Below are 17978 nucleotides of genomic sequence, written 5' to 3'. Positions count from 1 at the left end.
TTTTTTTGGTTCCGTCAAACGTACCTAATTTCTATTTCGTACCCGCAGTTGCGGAATGATTTTTGGGTTTGGCAAGGACTGTACGGCAGCCTGTGCAGCAAGGATTTTTTCTCAGTGTATATCTTGGACCCCTTATTGAAAAATAACATCCCTCGTCTCACTCACTTGTCGACACCCTTGAACGCGTCGGCTTCGATGACTGATATCTTGTTTTCGTACAGGGTGAGGATTTCCAAGGTGTCAAGGCCCTCGAAAGCTCGCGCATGGATGGCGCTTATCTTGTTGTAGTTCAGGTTCAGTATCAGAAGGTGATGCAGGGTCTTCAACGCCGCCGACGGCACCACGAGCAAAGAGTTCTGCGACAAGTCCAGCTGGGTGAGTCCTTTTCCTGCATCAAACGGCACCAAAGCTCGTAAGTAATCCGCTTTTAACACGAGAAAAACGTCAAGCTCCGCAATTCGCACGAATTTTTGAACTTTGCAGTCCTCCTCGATACGTGTGCAAGAAACTGGGTGTAAAAACCCGGCCACAAAAACACTCGTCAAAGTGTTACAGGCACCCCACGAAATGCGATGGGGTCGTTCAATGTCCCCGAGAATCTGCGGCTACTTACAATTGCCGTAACAAAACTCGCTTTTTAGCGTCTATATACCAACAGGGAAATAGCCAGCGATCAAGTCACTTACTCTTACTTTTTTATTACACTATCTTGCGTTTTGTTACCTCCAGTTCTTGGTCATTTCGGACTAATCTTTAAAACGGACTTCGAATGGTGTGAAAAGAAAAAAGAACCTCGTTTCGAATTCATTCGGAAGTACCCGTATACACTGGGACCATTTCATTGTAATCCATGTACTGTTTCTACCGTCCATTTGAATCCTCGACATTCTTTCTTTGCAAAAACGTATGAATCAGATGAATTTCTGACGACTTGGTCAGTCGACGACGCGTGTCAACGGTCACGCTGATCTGTTCGTGAAAACATTTCAATACCATTCAATTTCTTGGTCTCAACCGTCGACGCGTCTTTGGAAACAAGTTTCTCACGCAGCTTGGAAGTGATTAAGTACAACGGACAAATATTATCGTTAGGATCGAAGCTTCGCCGCATCGTCGTTAAAACAAACGACGAAAAAATTTTGATAGAGGATCGCTCAGGGACCATTCAAAAATTGGTAACTCACCTATCGAGCTCAGAGATGTCTCCTCGACGACGGCTAGACTGCTGTTGTGAACGGTGAGATGATGGATGTCAAGACCGAGGAAGACGAAGCCCTGAAGCTTCGGCATATTGTTGTGTCGCAGTTTGAGGTAGTAAATGATGGTGTTGGGCCTGCCCTTTAGTACCGACATCGCCTTGTTGATGTGAGTGAAGTCGGTAAACTCGCAAACGACGTCGAGTCCCTGCTTCTTAACGATGCAGGAACACGGTGCTATCTCGCTCCTAGACGGGCAGTTCTGGACTATCTGACCAAGGGTGGACCTCAGGTACAAAGACGTTACCATGAGCCATACTATCCAGCACTTCTCCCCCTTGAATCTCGTCGACGACGACATGTTACCGCACTCGCTCCTTGAAGCCGTTATCGTTGCCGCTTTTCTCACCCTCCGCTACTTTGCCCCGTTACGGTTGATTCCCATCGTCTCGCTTCGCTATCGTATCTTCACTCCTTCGCGATCTGTAATCACTCAAAGAGAGAGAAAAAAAAATAAAAACAAACAAACAATTCGGTTCATTCACTCGACGACTACAAGCATCGATCAAGTAGACCCCTTATCACTTTCCGAACTCACGATCCCTCGATCACTGTTCCCAACTTTGACTACGAGTCGTTCTCTTGTCTTTATTGTACCTTTCGTCGAACGGACTCGGCGCAATTAAAATTCGCCACTCGTTACTTCGCAGTTTGACAAACGGTACGATTCAACGAAGAACTCATCCAGCAGCTTCAACACTCGTTATCGCCGTACCAATTTAACCAGGAAAATGGATGAGGATGGATTCGCCGGCTTCGTTACGGGGGCAATTAACCGATCGGTTTCGTGCAACGCGAACCGTTTCACCGACTCCGTTACAAGGCTTCGAAGACGTTTCTACCGACTCACAGGCAGTTCGGTGATGCTCTTTGGGCGCGCGCTCTCCGCTCGCATCATTGCCTTGTTAATGGAACGCTTCCGGTTCGAGGGGCATCAGATCCGAGAGGCTCATGGGAGCGGCAATTCCTGACCACGGCGCAGAACGCGGATCAAGAGCGAGTCGCAATTTCGAATCCAGAAACCGAGGTACGGTTTACCCGAAATACGAGCGATTTTGCAAGGGTGCCGGAAGGAATTCGAACGCTGATTTTTTTCCTCTTTCAAATTGATCACACGGTTCTTTTTTACGCTCGGGTGAATTCGAACGCTGCATCGAATCGACAAACGTTTCGCCGATTTTCCATCGCGACGAGCTTCTGTTCAAACGCGTTTGACCCGAATTAGGTTGAGGCATTAATTTTCACCGCTCGGAATTGACAGTCGCGAGAAATTGAATCGCATTATTCGACCCTCTTATTCGCCTCATTGTGTAACATGTTTCAGAGACAACCGATGTTGGTACAAAGTTCAGTCGGGTTTCAACCCTCGTTTACGAAGCAGCTTTATCGGGATTTAATCAGCCTTGGGTATACAATTTCCGCAAACAGTATATTTTCAATTATCCGATAATCGGTCATCTTTTAATCTTGAAATTTGCTTTTTTATCACTTTGATTCCGCTTTCGGTGAAAATGGTCCGAACACCACCCCTCACTCGCTCGTGATCTACGTTCGATCCCTCCCCCCAAAAAGGGTGCGTCTCGTTGATACCAGGCATCAGTTTTATCCTCGAGTTCTGCAACCGTGTAAATAAATTTCACGAAGTCACTACTTTGAAAAATTTCTCTTTCTCCACCCGTATATTCCTTGCGTTTATATATATACAGGACCCGAGACACGCGACGCCTCGATTTATTCCCCTGGGTCACCCAAAACGATTAAGACAGATAGCAGCAATCGATTCGCAATTACTGACGTGCTGCTACGCTCTTGAAAGAAATTTCTCCAAGGAATTTCGACGCTGTCGCCAAAAAAAAAAAACAAAAAAAAAGAAAGAAAGGAAAGGAACTCGACCAAACAACGTGTTAAAAATTTTTATACCTTCCAACGAACCGGTTCTTTTATGATTGATCTCATTCCTCGCTTGACTTTGATCCGTTTACCATTATTTGCACAACTCGCAAGTTTTAACGAAAAATTAACCACAACGGGTGAGACATTTCTAAACTCTGAGAAATTCATTCGCGTCCATCGCAAGTTGTGCGAACAGCTTGTGGCATTTACTTGACTCGCGAAATCGGATTCCGCCGAATATGTATGTACGTGATAATTGGAGTTCCAAACTGTTGCGAGTTCGCAATTGCGATAGTTTCAAGCGCGCGGTTCGGCTTGATGATATTCAATGTTAGTTTAGCCTACTTTGATTGCGTTGACATTGTCGAAAATAATTTCTATGATCAAAGTGCGGCGAGTCGAACCCTGGAGAAACTTATACCCAGTCACGGATTCAATTTCGTTATTTTCATTCACTTTCTTCCCGCAGCAGGACAATTTGCAGTACAGAATGGAGCCCGGATTTTCGATTGATTTTTATTTCATCCCCTCGAGAGACTGTAATAACGGAGAAAGCTCGGCGAGCAGAGAAGAGAATGTAGAGAAAGCCTTTGATTTTCAAGAAAAAAAAAAGAAAAAAGGAAAGCAACTCCGTCATTCGTCGAAGTACGAGCTTGCAGCGGAAGCTGGTCGCAGGTAAGCAAAACCGATGATTTAATTTACGTCTTATTCCAGATGCCTTTTATACTCCCCCATTATTCCCAAGAGACTGCGGAACCGATGGAACCGTACTTTTATGTGCGTCAAAAATTGTGAAGAATCAAATTAAATAAGCCCAGTTCAAAGTATTCGGGAGTGAATTCCGGATCGCCTGTTTTATGGCCGGATCACGCGAGATAAAAAAAACAAAAAACCGCCCGTCCCGAAGTCTGGCAAAATTTTTTAGTACATGCCTGAGCAGATAATTTTCCGTCAAATACGAAAATTTTTTTCAACATCGAAACCGCAAAATTAATCAACATATACAGCGGTTATTTTTCCGACCGCAGCTGATCGATGCACGGAAATTCGTTGATTCGAAAAATTCTTTCTCCATCCTGATTGTATTTGAAGGGTTTGTTTCAAAACGTGTTTTCTCAGGGATTCAGCATCAAGATTGAAAATGTTACCGAACAAGCACTAAAGGAAACTCTTAGCCTCTTTCAAAAAATTTCCCGCACCAATCAGAGAACTTTGGTATGTATTTTTTTCACCTGTTATTTTTTGCCGCGGGTGTTTTCTTCTCCGCAAATTATCCCCATCGACTCTTATTTCGACTTGGTAAATCGAATTTCTACGAATTCATCGAAGGATGTATTCGATCAATCTTACGGAGCCAAGATACTCGCTGTTTACGTTGGTACGCGTTTCCGGTTCTCCCGAATTCCCCCTCATCTATTATTCTATTCACTTCCGGCTTTGATTTCCAAATTCTCTCTCTCGAAAAAACAAATAAATAAATAACAAAAGCCAAGGCATTGTGATCGAATTTTGCGATTAAACTTTTTTCTATCGGTGTAAAAATTGGCGGTTACTATTAAAAGCTTTTAATTATAATTATACAATAAAATATATAATAATATATATTTATACATATTTGGTGAGAAAAAATCTATACTATATTTCGAAATTTGAATTAAGTTTAAGATTATGAAACATTATTTTCGAAACCTTTAACACACAGCCAGATAATAAAGACAGTCACAAAAGCCTGGTTAAATTTCCAAGTTACGATGTCATACTAAAAACTTGTTACATGAATAATTGATTTAGTTCCGGAGGTGCAGTATCGAAAAATCGATTTCACTGTAAAAATCAAAACTTGCATTGAATTTTTTACGTCGTGGTCTGGAATTTTGGTAATTTTTTGGTACTTGACAAATGAATTCGTTGACCCGTATATTTTAGAGAATGACAAAAATAGCCGATCAGTAAACGTGTCACGTTTAACATACATTTTCTCTGATTCTGAAGTATTGCATGATTTTTCTTTCCCCTCGGAGAAAAGCTACATTATATCTTGACACCCGCCGTAGATCTGAAGAAGAGCTTTTTCCTTCCGCGACGTGAGTAGGTGTACAGCAAAGATGCAGGGTGGGTTTCTACTCAACTTGGGGAAAAGAGAAGTAGAGAATATCCTTCCACCTCGCGGCGTTGCTTCCGCGACGTGAACGCGTTAAAATTAAGAATGAAGGAACCAGACCTCCAGATGTGTATTATACCCATATTCACACCGCGATAAGAAAGAGAGTAATCTCTTTACCCGCATCGCTCCATCTCCCTTTGATGCTTTCCCTGAATTTTCTCCTCCGAGACCATCAGCGATATTAAGGTCATATCGTACTCCTACCCTTACCGACCGAGCAAACTCACCCTTTTTCCTTCCTATATTAAATAAACAAACGAGCGGAAAGGGTACAAATTTCGACGATTTGTCGTACTTTCGTAAACGGAATTCAGGGACATGATTAACTTTCCCGAATTACGCTACAAAAGAGCGATGCTCTTGGAATTCCACTTTGTTTCTTCTGATCGTAAGTCAAGCTAGAAAATATGATAAAAACAGTGCCGACGGATCGCGGTTCAAACTTAGGTCGCGAAAAGTTGTTGCAGAGAAAAATAGGCCACGTGGCCTGTTTTTTTTTTTTTTTTTTTTTCGTTTTTGTTTCTATCACCACGTGAAACTTTGATTGAGTTCGATCAAAGTCGCTAATGATAACGTAACTGAAACACTCCGGAGGTAATCGAAAAAGGTCGAAGGTCCTACGGAGTAACTTGGCTTGTTTTCCTCAAATTGAGTTTAAAAAAAAAAAAAAAAAAAAAACAGGAAAGGTACGCAAAAACGAATAACAGATCTCGCGGTGTGGTCTGCGACTACGTAACAAGCCTGATCCAGTTTTTACTGATTAAAAGCAACGCCTGACACTCCCAGGTGTAAACGGTGCCCACGCTTCTGTCACTCGAAGGTGGGACCCTAATTATGCAAAGCCTGGAGGTTGCGTTTATTAAAGGGGCGGCGCTGGAGTTCAGAATTTGAAAAATTTTGAAAGCGCCTAATTACGAGTTACTTGGCGGGGAAACTCGAACAAAAGAAATCAAAATTTTTTTTTTTTAATAAATCCTCCCGCCTACTCGACAGGTTTTTTCAACTCAAGAATTCACGGATTTCGATAAATCCGCACTGAATACGATAAAATTCTGGTTAAATGTTTATACAGTTACAACAACGTTTCAGACGTTGTTGAAATTAGAAGAAAATGGTATGTAAGCAGCTATTCAAAGCGATTACAGCTATCAGTAATGCATTCTCTGGTTATCGCAACATCAGATTTGTTTCTTCTATTTGCTATTACATTTTTGCAGTCAAATAAGACCTTGGCACAAATTTCTTGCAACTCCAGCATCAAACTATCCGAATAGTTAAAAAGAAAAAAGAGTAACATTTTTTTTTTTTTTTTTACCCGAAAATGTATCACTTGTTATGCTGAAAAACGAATATAGTCAAGGTCTGCGTAGTTGCTACAATTCGAAATTCCTTTCGGTTCACAGTGAGCCAGCGACTCCGTCTGAAATTGCCTCGTAATGCTTACTGATTTCATGAGACACGAATCCGCCGATGAGTCAAAAGCAAATGGAACTTTGCCAAGTGAATTTAACAAAGTGAATGAACGCGGAACGAGCATCATACAAGTTGTTTCAGGGACGGTGAGTCTTCCGATGCATGATAAAAGGCAAATTTGCCTTCGACGGTATCAAGTTAATGGCTGCACAAAGTTGTTGCCCATTTTTGTGTGCTCCATACCACCCCGGGGATCAATTTGGGTTGATCGATTATCGATAAGGAATAACGGGGAAACGATGATGGATTTTCAAAGGGATTGATAAATTGATTAACGGGTCACGTGACTGGTAATCCTTGGAACACTGTTGTTTCAAAATAATGACAGGCTCGACTAATTACCTGCCGCCATTCATTAAATCGAACAATAATGCCCGAGCACTTAATTGGCGCAAAAATTGCAAGATATCAGGCGCGTAGAAGGCGGCGTTACAACCGGAAAACAAAGCGTGAAACTCGTGGAAATTAAACAGCGGGTGCTGCTTCGAATCAGGAACAACCTACATTAGCTGTTGCCGTTCGAATTCGGATAACAATGCATATCTATTTTCCCCGCGAAGTTGGTATCGCTTCGAAGACACGTGGGAGATATTTCAACCGACTTGCCAGATCGCAAAAACGAGGATCAAAAGCTCCGATTATAAAGCTCATCGAATTTAATTAACGATAAGCTTACAATTCGACGACTCGCCGACTGTAGTTCGGTGGACGATTCTTTTTTCTGGAATATTGGAAAGAAAAGTGAGAGAATTCGAGGGATGAAATAACGCGCGTTGGTTGGATAAACCGACTTTATTCGCGTGGCTGAGGACAATTTGCGACTAAAAACGATCGGAGCCACACCCGTTCGAAGAACCAGCTGCACCGAGCTTTTTTTCCTCAAACGAGGAATTCGTGTAACGTATCAGTGATGGATTTCCTACACTGAGAAAAATTTCATTTGTTACAGTGACTAGAAAAATTCAGTAAAACAGGTATCGTTAAAAAAAGCTGTTCGAGTATCGTCGGAATTATGAAAAACGAGGTACGCCTAACCGTTTTGCGCTATCGTCGATCCTTTTTTGGTAATGGCAACGCAAAATCAGTTTCTGAGGTTTACGCTACGTTTTTAGTTGAACAAGGCTTTAACGTGAATTTATCGTTGCGCGAGCGTTAAATTTTCGCAACAGTTGCAAGAAAATCTAGCAACAGTGATCGTAATGAGAAAGAATGGCAACGGATACCAGACTTTCCGGTAACGGCTAGAAAACTAATTTTCATTTTCTACCTGGAACTATATTTTTCGATTGTGCTAAGGAATGAAAATTGTCAAGTAATAATAACCGGTAACCGGTAACCGGAACTAAAAATTTCTCTCATTGTCAGTGTTACCAGGAATCAATCCTAGGGGTGCAATTTATTGCAGAAGCCTGTCCACCGCTGGCGCAGATCGCTGCCTCGATAATATTGACGCACTTTAGTAATTTCCGTTGAGGGGTGGAAAAATTTTGTGTTAAACTTTTTTTATTTTTTTTTTTTGTTGTCAACTGGTGAAAGAAAACGCTTCATCTATACCGTCCAGTGAGAACCCATCGTCTGAATAAACAGAATCGTTTTTCTTCTTCCTCTTATTCGTCTTCGTTTTTACCTGATTGGCATACGCGAGACGCTGACGCAACCTGTAAGGGTGGATTCTGGAATACGCGCGGTGTTCGGAAGGGATGGAAAAGACCGTGTCACGTTTCGTGTTAATTAACCGCTGACAATGAAATGACGTAGCACATCGCTACCCGGGAGATAATTAAACGATCCTGCACGAGCTGACAGCTGGCGTGGCTGTGTACGGATTTTCAAATTCGTCTCACGTTTCTGTCCGAGAAATAATCCCGGATAAATCGCTCAGGAATCGGACGGCTGGATAAGCTGCAAGCATTTAACGTGCGATGAACTTCTCGGTGTCGGGTGATGGTTCGTTGGTTCAACAATTCCCTGCTTGCGTCATCAAGTTTGATGATTATGGGTGAAAAGCGGCCGGGGTTAAAATTCCGAATTTAAAAAGTTCCGGAAACGCCGAATTCAGAATTTTCTCGGGGCGAAACTTAAAGTAACGAGATCAAACTTTGACGAAACATCAAAGTTTCGAATGGTCCGAAACCCGATGCTTAATGTTCCGAAAGGGCAAAATGTCGAAAGGACCTAACTCCGATGAATCAAAGTTCCGAAAGTGCGAGAATGAGAAAATTTCAAAATCAAAAACATCGAAATTCCAAATGATCAAAGATTTTTAGTCCTGTGAATTTCTGGCTTCGTGAAACTTTACCACTTTGATCTTTCTTCGTTTTGGATTTTCGATATTTTTACCTTCGGAATCCTGATAATTCCGATTTTCGGTTATTCCCATTTTTTCCACCCACTCGTTGAGTAATCTACGCCGTGCGAGTATATTTTAATATTCGGAATTTTATTCCATCGAAACTTTATTTTTCGGAATTCTGCTCTATCGGAACTTTACTTCTCGTAACGTAGTTCTATCGTGACTTGAATTTTGACTTGAGTTTCCGACCATTCGAAGCTCTGCTGTTTCTTCAAAGTTTTATTTCTTCACTTCAAATATCACCATCAAATAATTCGGAATTCGGCGTTTTCGAAACTTTTCAAATTCGAAACTTCAACCCAGCCCCGTAAAAATTGAAGCTCTGCGGATCTGCTGATAATTGTAATGATTGATAAAAAATTTCTGCCGTATATTAATCGAATACTCTTCTTTTCAAATTTATATACTCGCTACTGTCATAAATATTCTTTTCATCGTAGCAACGATTGGACGCGGTAAGCCAAGTCAATATTAATGCATTTGGCTTTGCAATTTCCGAATGATTTATTATTCAGAACTGTATTCATAGCTCTGCGCAACGCTTAATTCGAAAATTCATACATGCAAGAATAAGACGGCGAATATCAAAGCCATGGTAGATCCATACTTTGTACCGCTGCAGGGTGAATTGCAAATTTGCGATGCACGAAGAAGGGAAATAAATATTTACGAACTTCCCTCTCCCAGCAGCCTTGCAATAAACTTGCTTTTCCCTATTATGCAATTTTATTTCACCCGCCACGTTGCACTGCGATACTCGTACGGGTAAAACTTTTCACTGTGCCGCTATACCCGGGAATAAAATACCGTCAATTACTCGGTAGCAAACCGCAAATAAACGCGAGGTCAATTTTCATCCCCCAAGTAAATGGGAATTGTTTTTTTTTTTTTTTTTTCGCCCAAGGCGAGTTTTCTCCCTCGTTTTATAAAAGAATAAAAAAAAAAAAAGAATAAAAAACGCGCCCGGCTGTCAAATCCGTAGATTGCTTACAGAAATTCTCATTTTCCACGATAAACTCAATTTTCCAAACATTTCTACGCCACTGGCGATTTTCCGGCGTCAGTACTTTTCCACCCTTCAATTTCCTTTCACCCTACCTTTTTCTCCGTTTCACTCATTCTCGATTCTGGCCACGCGATTGATTGTTTTCTGAAAATCTCGGGTTCAAATTTCCAATTTTCACTTCATCCCCGTTTTATCATACCGTGATACACACTCATCTTCGCACAACATGTCGATCATTCCGCGGCATGAAGTTGCCCCGTTTCCTCTCTCGTTATTTCTAATCGTCCCAAAACTCGATCGATTATTCCAGGCCGTTGCCGAGCTTTTTCATCTCATCCTTCGGGAATTCCCAAAGCTTTCGAGAGACGGAGGCAACCTCTCCTAATTTTCGGCTCTTAACAACTTGGAATTTCGACTAAGTGCGTAAGTGTGTCTACGCATTGTGTCTACACGACACGGTGAACATATGGGTAATGGCCTCGTAACTACAAGCCGCGTAAAGCCCAAGCTACGAGCATATCGCGTTTATGAATATAAATGGAGGACAGACGAGAATCCCCTTTCAGTCAACTTTCACCCGCTGAAAGGTTTCATTCACAGTTGTAAAAAGAAGAAAAGTTTTACTTTTCTTTCGCTTCATCGACACGGTGACAAAAAGACAAAAAAAAAAAAAGAATACAGAATACTTTTCGTCAATTTCGTCAATGTATCATAAAATACAAAACTGTGATAAATTAATAAAAATTTCAGGTCATTTAATCGATAGAAAATCCATTTTTTTTATTTTTTTTTTTTCCCGCATCGATATTTCATTTTCATTTTTCACATTTCGAAAGAAAAATAATCCGTCCGATTGCATTTCCACGATTAAAACTTTTCTCTTCGCATGATATTCCGCATCGCGTTATAAAGAGATGTGAAACCAACTGCACGGGACGATTTATTATTAGATACGCGAGGTGTTCGTTATAATTAACTTTCGTAGCGTTCTTTTTTCACCTACAGTTTTATTTTTTCCTCCTACCTTCCTGTCTTCTTCTTTTTCTTTTCTTCTCCTTTTTACATTCCATCAATTTTTCTCCCTTGTCCGGTATCCCCTTTGGAACTTCACTCGCGTAATGTTCAACTCGATTACCCGCTAAGCGTAAAGTAGGAAAAAAAGATAATGCGGTGGAATGAAAATTAATATCTTACCGACATTTTTAGTCTCCGACATGCGAGTGTTTTGCTCGATACTTTTCAAGTAGTTGAAAAAATTATTTTTCACCCTCGTACGAGAAAGAAACTCTTTATTCACTTTCGTATATTTGAGAGGAAACAAAATGAAAAAAAAAAAAAAAAAACTCTTTTACGAACTCTCATTTATCAATGAAAATCTTTCTGGATAATTTTTATCACTTTCTAATAATGGCGGTGGCTTTTACTCTCAGTTGCTTGACTTGTTAAATATATATATCAGCAATTTTTCCTTGCCAAACATTTTTGACGATTCATTTTAGTTAATTTTCCGGTAACAATTTGGCAGCAAAGATTGATTTAAATTTTTTTAAATAATTCTCAATGTTGATTGCTGGATAGTCAGATGCGGTCACGACCGATTCTTCTCGATTTCTTTCTTCCCTCCCTTCTTTCGTCCGCGCAATATACATTTGCAAAATACCTCGCGTTTTTACGGCGTCGAGTTCTCATCGCCCGTCGACCCTCCGACGAGATGGAAAAGCGCTTGATTCAATACTCGGCTCGATCTTATCCCGTGGGACTCGATAATCCGTCCCAAGTCGATGCTGCGAAGCCAATCGCGAGTCGGTATGTAATTTATGCACGAAGGAAATGCGAGACAAGAGTCCAGGGCGAAAGAGAATGAAATTTTTTAAATAAGAGCCGAGAGCCGAAGGATCGACGAAACGGATAAGCAGAAATAAATAATAATCTCAACAATAGGATTGAGTCGTGAAGGTTTTTCGACATTTTATAGATCACGGTTACGAGGCGCCTATTTTCAGACTTTAAGACCGAAATGGCGTGGATTAATTTCTCTCCCTTGGCGGTGAAACGATGGCGTGAAAATCATCTCGCAAAAGTCCGGAAAAATTATCCTCGGTGTGTGCAAACGGCTCAAAGTTACAACATAAACGCGTCGCGACACTCGGTCGTAGATCTCAATTTTTTACCCTATGTTTTTTTCTTTTTTCTTTTTCATTTTTACACAGCACAAGTTTACTCAGTGATTACGAGCTCACGGAGAGAGAAAAGGAAAATAAGGGAACAAGAAGAAAATGCGAACTAATACTCGTTTCGAATACGTTCTTTCAAGTTTTTCAATCCGATTTTTGCTGTTTCGTAGCAAAACGCGGTTTTCGAATCAAATTTTTTATAAGATTGTCGAAAAATTTTTGATAACTGTTTCGGAAGATTGCAGTCGAATAAATTTCCGGTCAAGCTATGGAAGCGATCCGAAATTGAAACTCGGGGAAATTTCACAGGATGAAACTTGTGCAGAAATCTCAGAGTGATTCTCATTTTCGCAGAATCAACATTCACTTCAGAAATTAGAGTTTTAACGGATCAATTTTCAAATACTATAACAAATGAAATTATTCTCAGTGTACGGCATTTGCAAAGGGTTTGACAGCTTGTCACACTCTTTAATTTCCTTCAGGATTTTATGTACAGTAATATTTTTTATCGCGAAAGATAAATTACAGTGCAAAGTATCCTTCTGCATTACGCCGAGGGTTCGTCACGCACGATTCCTCGTGATTCCTTGAGCTCTCTCATCTCCCTGATTTCTGTCATTATATCGCAACTGAATGTCCGCCTCGTCCGGTTAATTTTTCCGGGATTCTCGTAGGCACCGGCGGGATAATCTGTCGGGTAAAGTAATAACTGGGTTGGGTCTACGTGGATATAATAATATTCGAAGATTGCACGTATTTCGGGGTCAAGGTTTGAAAGGCAGGCCGGCACACGACGCGATAACGCCACGATCCTGCGTTAAATTGAGGCCTGTTTGCAAAATCGTTATTCGCCATACAGAGCACAACCCATTTCCGGCTCAGCTCGAACCCCGCGGTCATTTGCATGAATAATTGATTTCGGTTCATTTGTTATATCCCAATTCACCCATTCCCAAGCGCAGATCCCCTTTTTTCAGACTCGGATCAATTTCAAACTCGATGCAAATAAAATGCTCGGGGTGGAGTTGAAATTCCGAATTTGAAAAGTTCCGAAAGCGCCGAATTCAGAAATTCTTTCATAGCGAAGCTTACAGTAACCGAATCAAACTATTACGAAACATTAAAGTTTCGAATGGTCCGAAACCCGAGCATCAAAGTTTCGAAAGTGCAAAGTTTGGAAAGGACAAAATGCCGGAAGGGCGTAACTGCGATGAATCAAAGTTCCGAAAGTGCGAAAATGAGAAAATTTCTAAATATGAAACATCGAAATTCCGAATGATCGAAGATTTTTAGTCCTGTGAATTTCTGGCTCAGTGAAATTTCACCACCTTGATCTTTCTTGTTTTGGATTTTCGATATTTTCGGTTCTGATTTTCGGTTTTTCTGATTTTTTCCACCTACTCGTTCAGCAAACTCAGCTGTGATAGTATATTTTAATTTTCGGAATTTCACTCTATCGAAACTTTATCTTTCGGAATTTTGACTTGAATTTTCAGAATCTCCCATTTCGGAACTTTGAGCCGTTGGATTTCCGACCATTCGAAACTTTGTCGTTTCTTGAAATTTTGATTTCTTAACTTCAAGTCTCGGCGCAAAATAATTCGGAATCAGGCGCTTTCGGAACTTATCAGTAATAAACGTAAGCTCAGAGATTTCAGCCGGATCGACATAACCGAATCCCCTTCAGCGATCCTCGTCGTAATTATTTTCAGAAGAAAATATCTCCCTCGGCTTACACGGACATACGCTAAGACAGAATTCGGATACAAATCCGAAACCTTTACAGCCCTGAAACTTGAACTGATCGGATATGTACGAAAAACACGTTCCCATCGTTAAAAATAACGAGCGGCTGCACAGTTTCGGGTTCGTTGTATTCGATTCGATTCTTTTTCTCATTCTCCTTTCTTTCATTACAGCTCTTGGAGTCTTCCTTTTTTCGGTCAGGGCAATCATCGTTACCAATATTTTTACGCTTTAAAGGGTTATACGCGGTCAGGAGGGCGAAAAAATGTGATCTATCAAAGATTTTTTCACGAAGAGACGGTTCAATTTATTGATATAAAAATTTATACAAATAATGGGGTAACATTGAACTTCATTCTGATATTTATTAATTGTAAAAATAATGATTTTTTTTAAGCTGCTATCTAAAAAACAGGCGTCTTGTGGTGAGCAAGATATATCTGGACTGGATCGTCCGAAATAAAAAAAACAAAAAAGATTTAGTTAATATGATTCGTGTATTATCTGGTTCATTGATCGAAAAAATAAGAAAAATATTAATTTGCAACAAAATGGCGGCTTCTCCAAATTTCGACTCAATTTGTTTATAAAATGGAAAATATTTATCGGCGAGAAAAAACCGTCGATTAAGGACTGAAAGATATATTTATAAGGCTCGTGTAAAAATTTGAGACTGATCGGTTCAATCGCTTCCGAGAAACCTTGTTCACCGACTCTGAAAACATAGTTTTGAGAAAAACGTTTTCAAAATTTAACATGCACTTTCAAACGCTCCAGGCGTCTTTGCAAATATGCGCGTAACTTCGAGAATATTGGCGGATCGACATGAAATTTTCTGTGCATATACTTGAATATATGTACGTTACGAAAGCAGATTTAGAAAAAAAAAATTTTTTTTTTTTAAAATCCTTACTGCATGTAAACCCTTAACGATCGAACGAAATGAAATTACGGAAATAGTTTCAATTTATCAAGTATACGCTTGGGCTTAAAAAATATCACTTAAAAATGGCCAGAAATAAAAAAAACTTCAATCATATACGGTTTGGAAAGGAAAAAAAAGATTCTGAGTACACCGATTTTTTCGACGAATCTGGCGAAGTGAATGCGCCCAGATAGCGATATGTGCGATACTCATCATCAATTCAGTCGGAGTCTTGTATACATTGCGTGAAGTTTACGTGAAGTTTGCGTGTTGATTTTCCCACACACACACACACACACACACAAGGTAAACAATTATTCAAACTTCCGCAGGAAAGATGAATTATTTCAAAATTTGTAAACACAGCATGTAAAAAGTGAAATGTAAGATCTTGTCTCGGCAATTTTCTGCCTATTTCTGTTCATCGTGCTGCTAAATGGACTCGCGCAATTTATATATATATATATATATATATGTATACCTATAAAATCCGAAACGAAATATTTCTGCAGCGAGCAGTAAACGAAAGTTGATCAAGAAATCGTTGCAAAAATAAAAGAAATAAGGACAATAATAAATTGTTGATCCAATTTCGTTTCGGAGACGGATCACGTTTACCATGAAACCCGTCCGATGTCTGGTGCTCGTAATTGAAATCTAGCCGTTCTATTCGTCCCGGAGAACCCATTGGGAAATTAAATCTTATTGTAAATAAGGAAGCGGGAATTCTGGGACGCGTTATCCAAGTTGAGCCATAATTCGTGACTGAGGCGAGATACGAGGCGGTCTGAAGGTAACGAGGATAAGCAAGATTGTTGGCTCGGGAGATACGCTGGATAATGTTCTCTCAGCCAGGGGAGAACCTAATTGTCTGCCGAATAGTCGGCCTCTTCATTCCCGCTTCTCTTGCGGTCCCGTGGCACCGGGACGCAAATTACACAAGAGATATGGTGCCCGTGGGTCCGTCTTGATTCAAGCCCCGACAAACCGTTGGTTATTATACCAGATCTGGGAATTTCGAATTCGGGTCTCAGCGATTGTGAAAAATTAGCAGAAGCTAAACTTCAGCCCTTTTAAGTACACTGAGAGAAATTTTTATTTAACGTTACCGCTCGGTCCTTAATTATTTTCATTTTTTAACCACGATCGAAGAATATTGTTCTGGGTGGAAAATGAAAATTAGTTTTTTAGCTGTTACCGGAAAGTCTGGTATCCGTTACTATTCTTTCTCATTACGATCACTGTTGCTGGATTTTCTTGCAACCGTTGCGAAAATTTAATGATCGTGCAACGATAAATTGACGTTGAAGCCTTGTTTAACCAAAAACGTAGAGTAGGCCGAAGAAACTGATTTTGCGTTGCAATTGCGAAAAAAGGATCGACGATAGCGCAAAATGGTTACACGTACCTCGTTTTTTGTAATCCCAACAATATTCATACAGTTTTTTTAACGATACCTGTTTCACTGAATTTTGTTTATTACTGTAACAAATGAAATTTTTCTCGTCATATGAAATGAATTCGTTGATTGTTTTGAAAGAAAATAAATTTTCAAAGAATCTTGTCATTATTTTATTAGTTCCGTTTTTGTAGATTATTTATTTTGAAACATGGATGATAAATCGTGAATTTTGGATACGTTTTTGTAAAAACGTTCTACATTACAATTAAGAAGTTTCTTAGGCGTTGGAGGAATAGCTTTGTAAGTACAGTGTTTCCAAATTTTTGAAAACGAAAATTTCAAAGTACTGAAAAAATTCTATGAAAATTCATGTGTATTGAGAAAAAATCAACGAATTCATTTCGTATGACGATGAAAAAAACACTCCACAAAAATTTGATATTCAATGTTTTGTTTAAACTATTTATCGTCAACTTTTGGGTACAATAATTATTATTCGAATTTAAATTTCTTATCATATTTTTTGCGATTGATCCTTTTACGACTTTCGTCTTATCATAAAGTATTCAATACTGTCTACGAGGCTCACTTTTCGTTGAGAATGTATAACCGGTCCATCCATAAAGTTCAAGGATCGTAAATTGAATCAGACGCGTCTCGTTGATTTGTTTTGTTCTTTTGACGCGATGTTAGAATCTGGGTTAAAAAAGTTTCTAGATTTTTTTATTTTCTTTTTTCCCTTTATCTTTTGCTTTCTTTCCTTTCCTGACTTCAATTGGAACTCCCGGAGAAACGTGCCGAGGAGTTTAAACGAGACGTTAACCGAAGCTTAAAACCTTGGCCGTGTTTCAACCTTTGATCCGATTCACCGTCGCTTTTCATTCACTGCGATATATAATTACTATAGATTTGGCTGAAGGGAGTGAATTACGAAGAATTTTGAACGCTTATTTCGAAGCCTTCACGCTTTTGCTTAATTTTGAAATCTGCTGGGGTCGTTTTTTAACACGACATGTTCATTTTCGCAACGCGGTAAGTGTACCGTGAATGAGAATTCAGGCAACTCGAGGTAAAGTGATGATCGTGGGTTTTGTTTGCCGAGGGGAGAGGATCAGTTTTCGTACGAAAAAGAACCGAGAGATACAGCTAAAAGCAACGGCCATCTCTTTTACTTGATGGAGGGTTTCGTACGAGAGATAACGAAGTTGAGAGGCGATGCGATACGCGATAGATCGACGAACAAATTGGTAGGCGCTTACGGAAAACGTTGATGTCTGAGCTCGTAAAATTTTTCCAACTGACTCAAGGTGTTTCAATTTCTTTGTCATTCCCATAGCGATTTTCCATTTTTTCTTGGAGAGAGAGAGCGAATTTTCCACGCCGTTTGATGCGGCGTGTTTGGCGATGCAATTTATTGACTCTTCGCGAAGTTTGGCCAATTTTCATTGGCCAATATCAATACTCTTCATTAATTTTATTACGACGTAGTCGCACATCTCTTTAAATATACAAAAAAAAAAAAATCGAAAGCACTAAAATTATAAAGAAAAGCTTGACTGTCGATTTTTCATTTGAAATTACCT

General features: G+C 39.9%; 1 protein-coding gene and 1 long non-coding RNA gene across 4 annotated transcripts in view; one reads left to right on the top strand and one right to left on the bottom strand.

The window, feature by feature from the left end:
- Positions 1–17978, bottom strand: part of LOC124218633 (carboxypeptidase N subunit 2) — a 61293-nt gene that overhangs the window by 10707 nt on the left and 32608 nt on the right. Inside the window, exons 2-3 of one of the 2 annotated variants that reach the window (XM_046625263.2) lie at positions 1185–1688; positions 166–388 (exon numbers count right to left, since the gene is read on the bottom strand). In XM_046625263.2, the coding sequence (XP_046481219.1) occupies positions 166–388; positions 1185–1557 (596 nt within the window). In that variant the 5' untranslated portion in view covers positions 1558–1688. The remainder of the gene's footprint in view (positions 1–165; positions 389–1184; positions 1689–17978) is intronic. The other variant, XM_046625262.2, reaches the window with a different exon arrangement.
- Positions 2113–17978, top strand: part of LOC124218638 (uncharacterized) — a 52283-nt gene continuing 36417 nt past the window's right edge. For both annotated transcript variants that reach the window (XR_006883134.2, XR_006883135.2), the window contains exons 1-2: positions 2113–2283; positions 3619–3824. This is a non-coding gene — a long non-coding RNA (uncharacterized lncRNA). The remainder of the gene's footprint in view (positions 2284–3618; positions 3825–17978) is intronic.

The sequence above is a fragment of the Neodiprion pinetum genome, chromosome 5 (assembly GCF_021155775.2).
Source record: "Neodiprion pinetum isolate iyNeoPine1 chromosome 5, iyNeoPine1.2, whole genome shotgun sequence".
Taxonomy (NCBI): domain Eukaryota; kingdom Metazoa; phylum Arthropoda; class Insecta; order Hymenoptera; family Diprionidae; genus Neodiprion; species Neodiprion pinetum.
The sequence above is the reverse complement of the archived record's forward strand: the minus strand, read 5'-3'. Positions and strand labels throughout refer to the sequence as shown.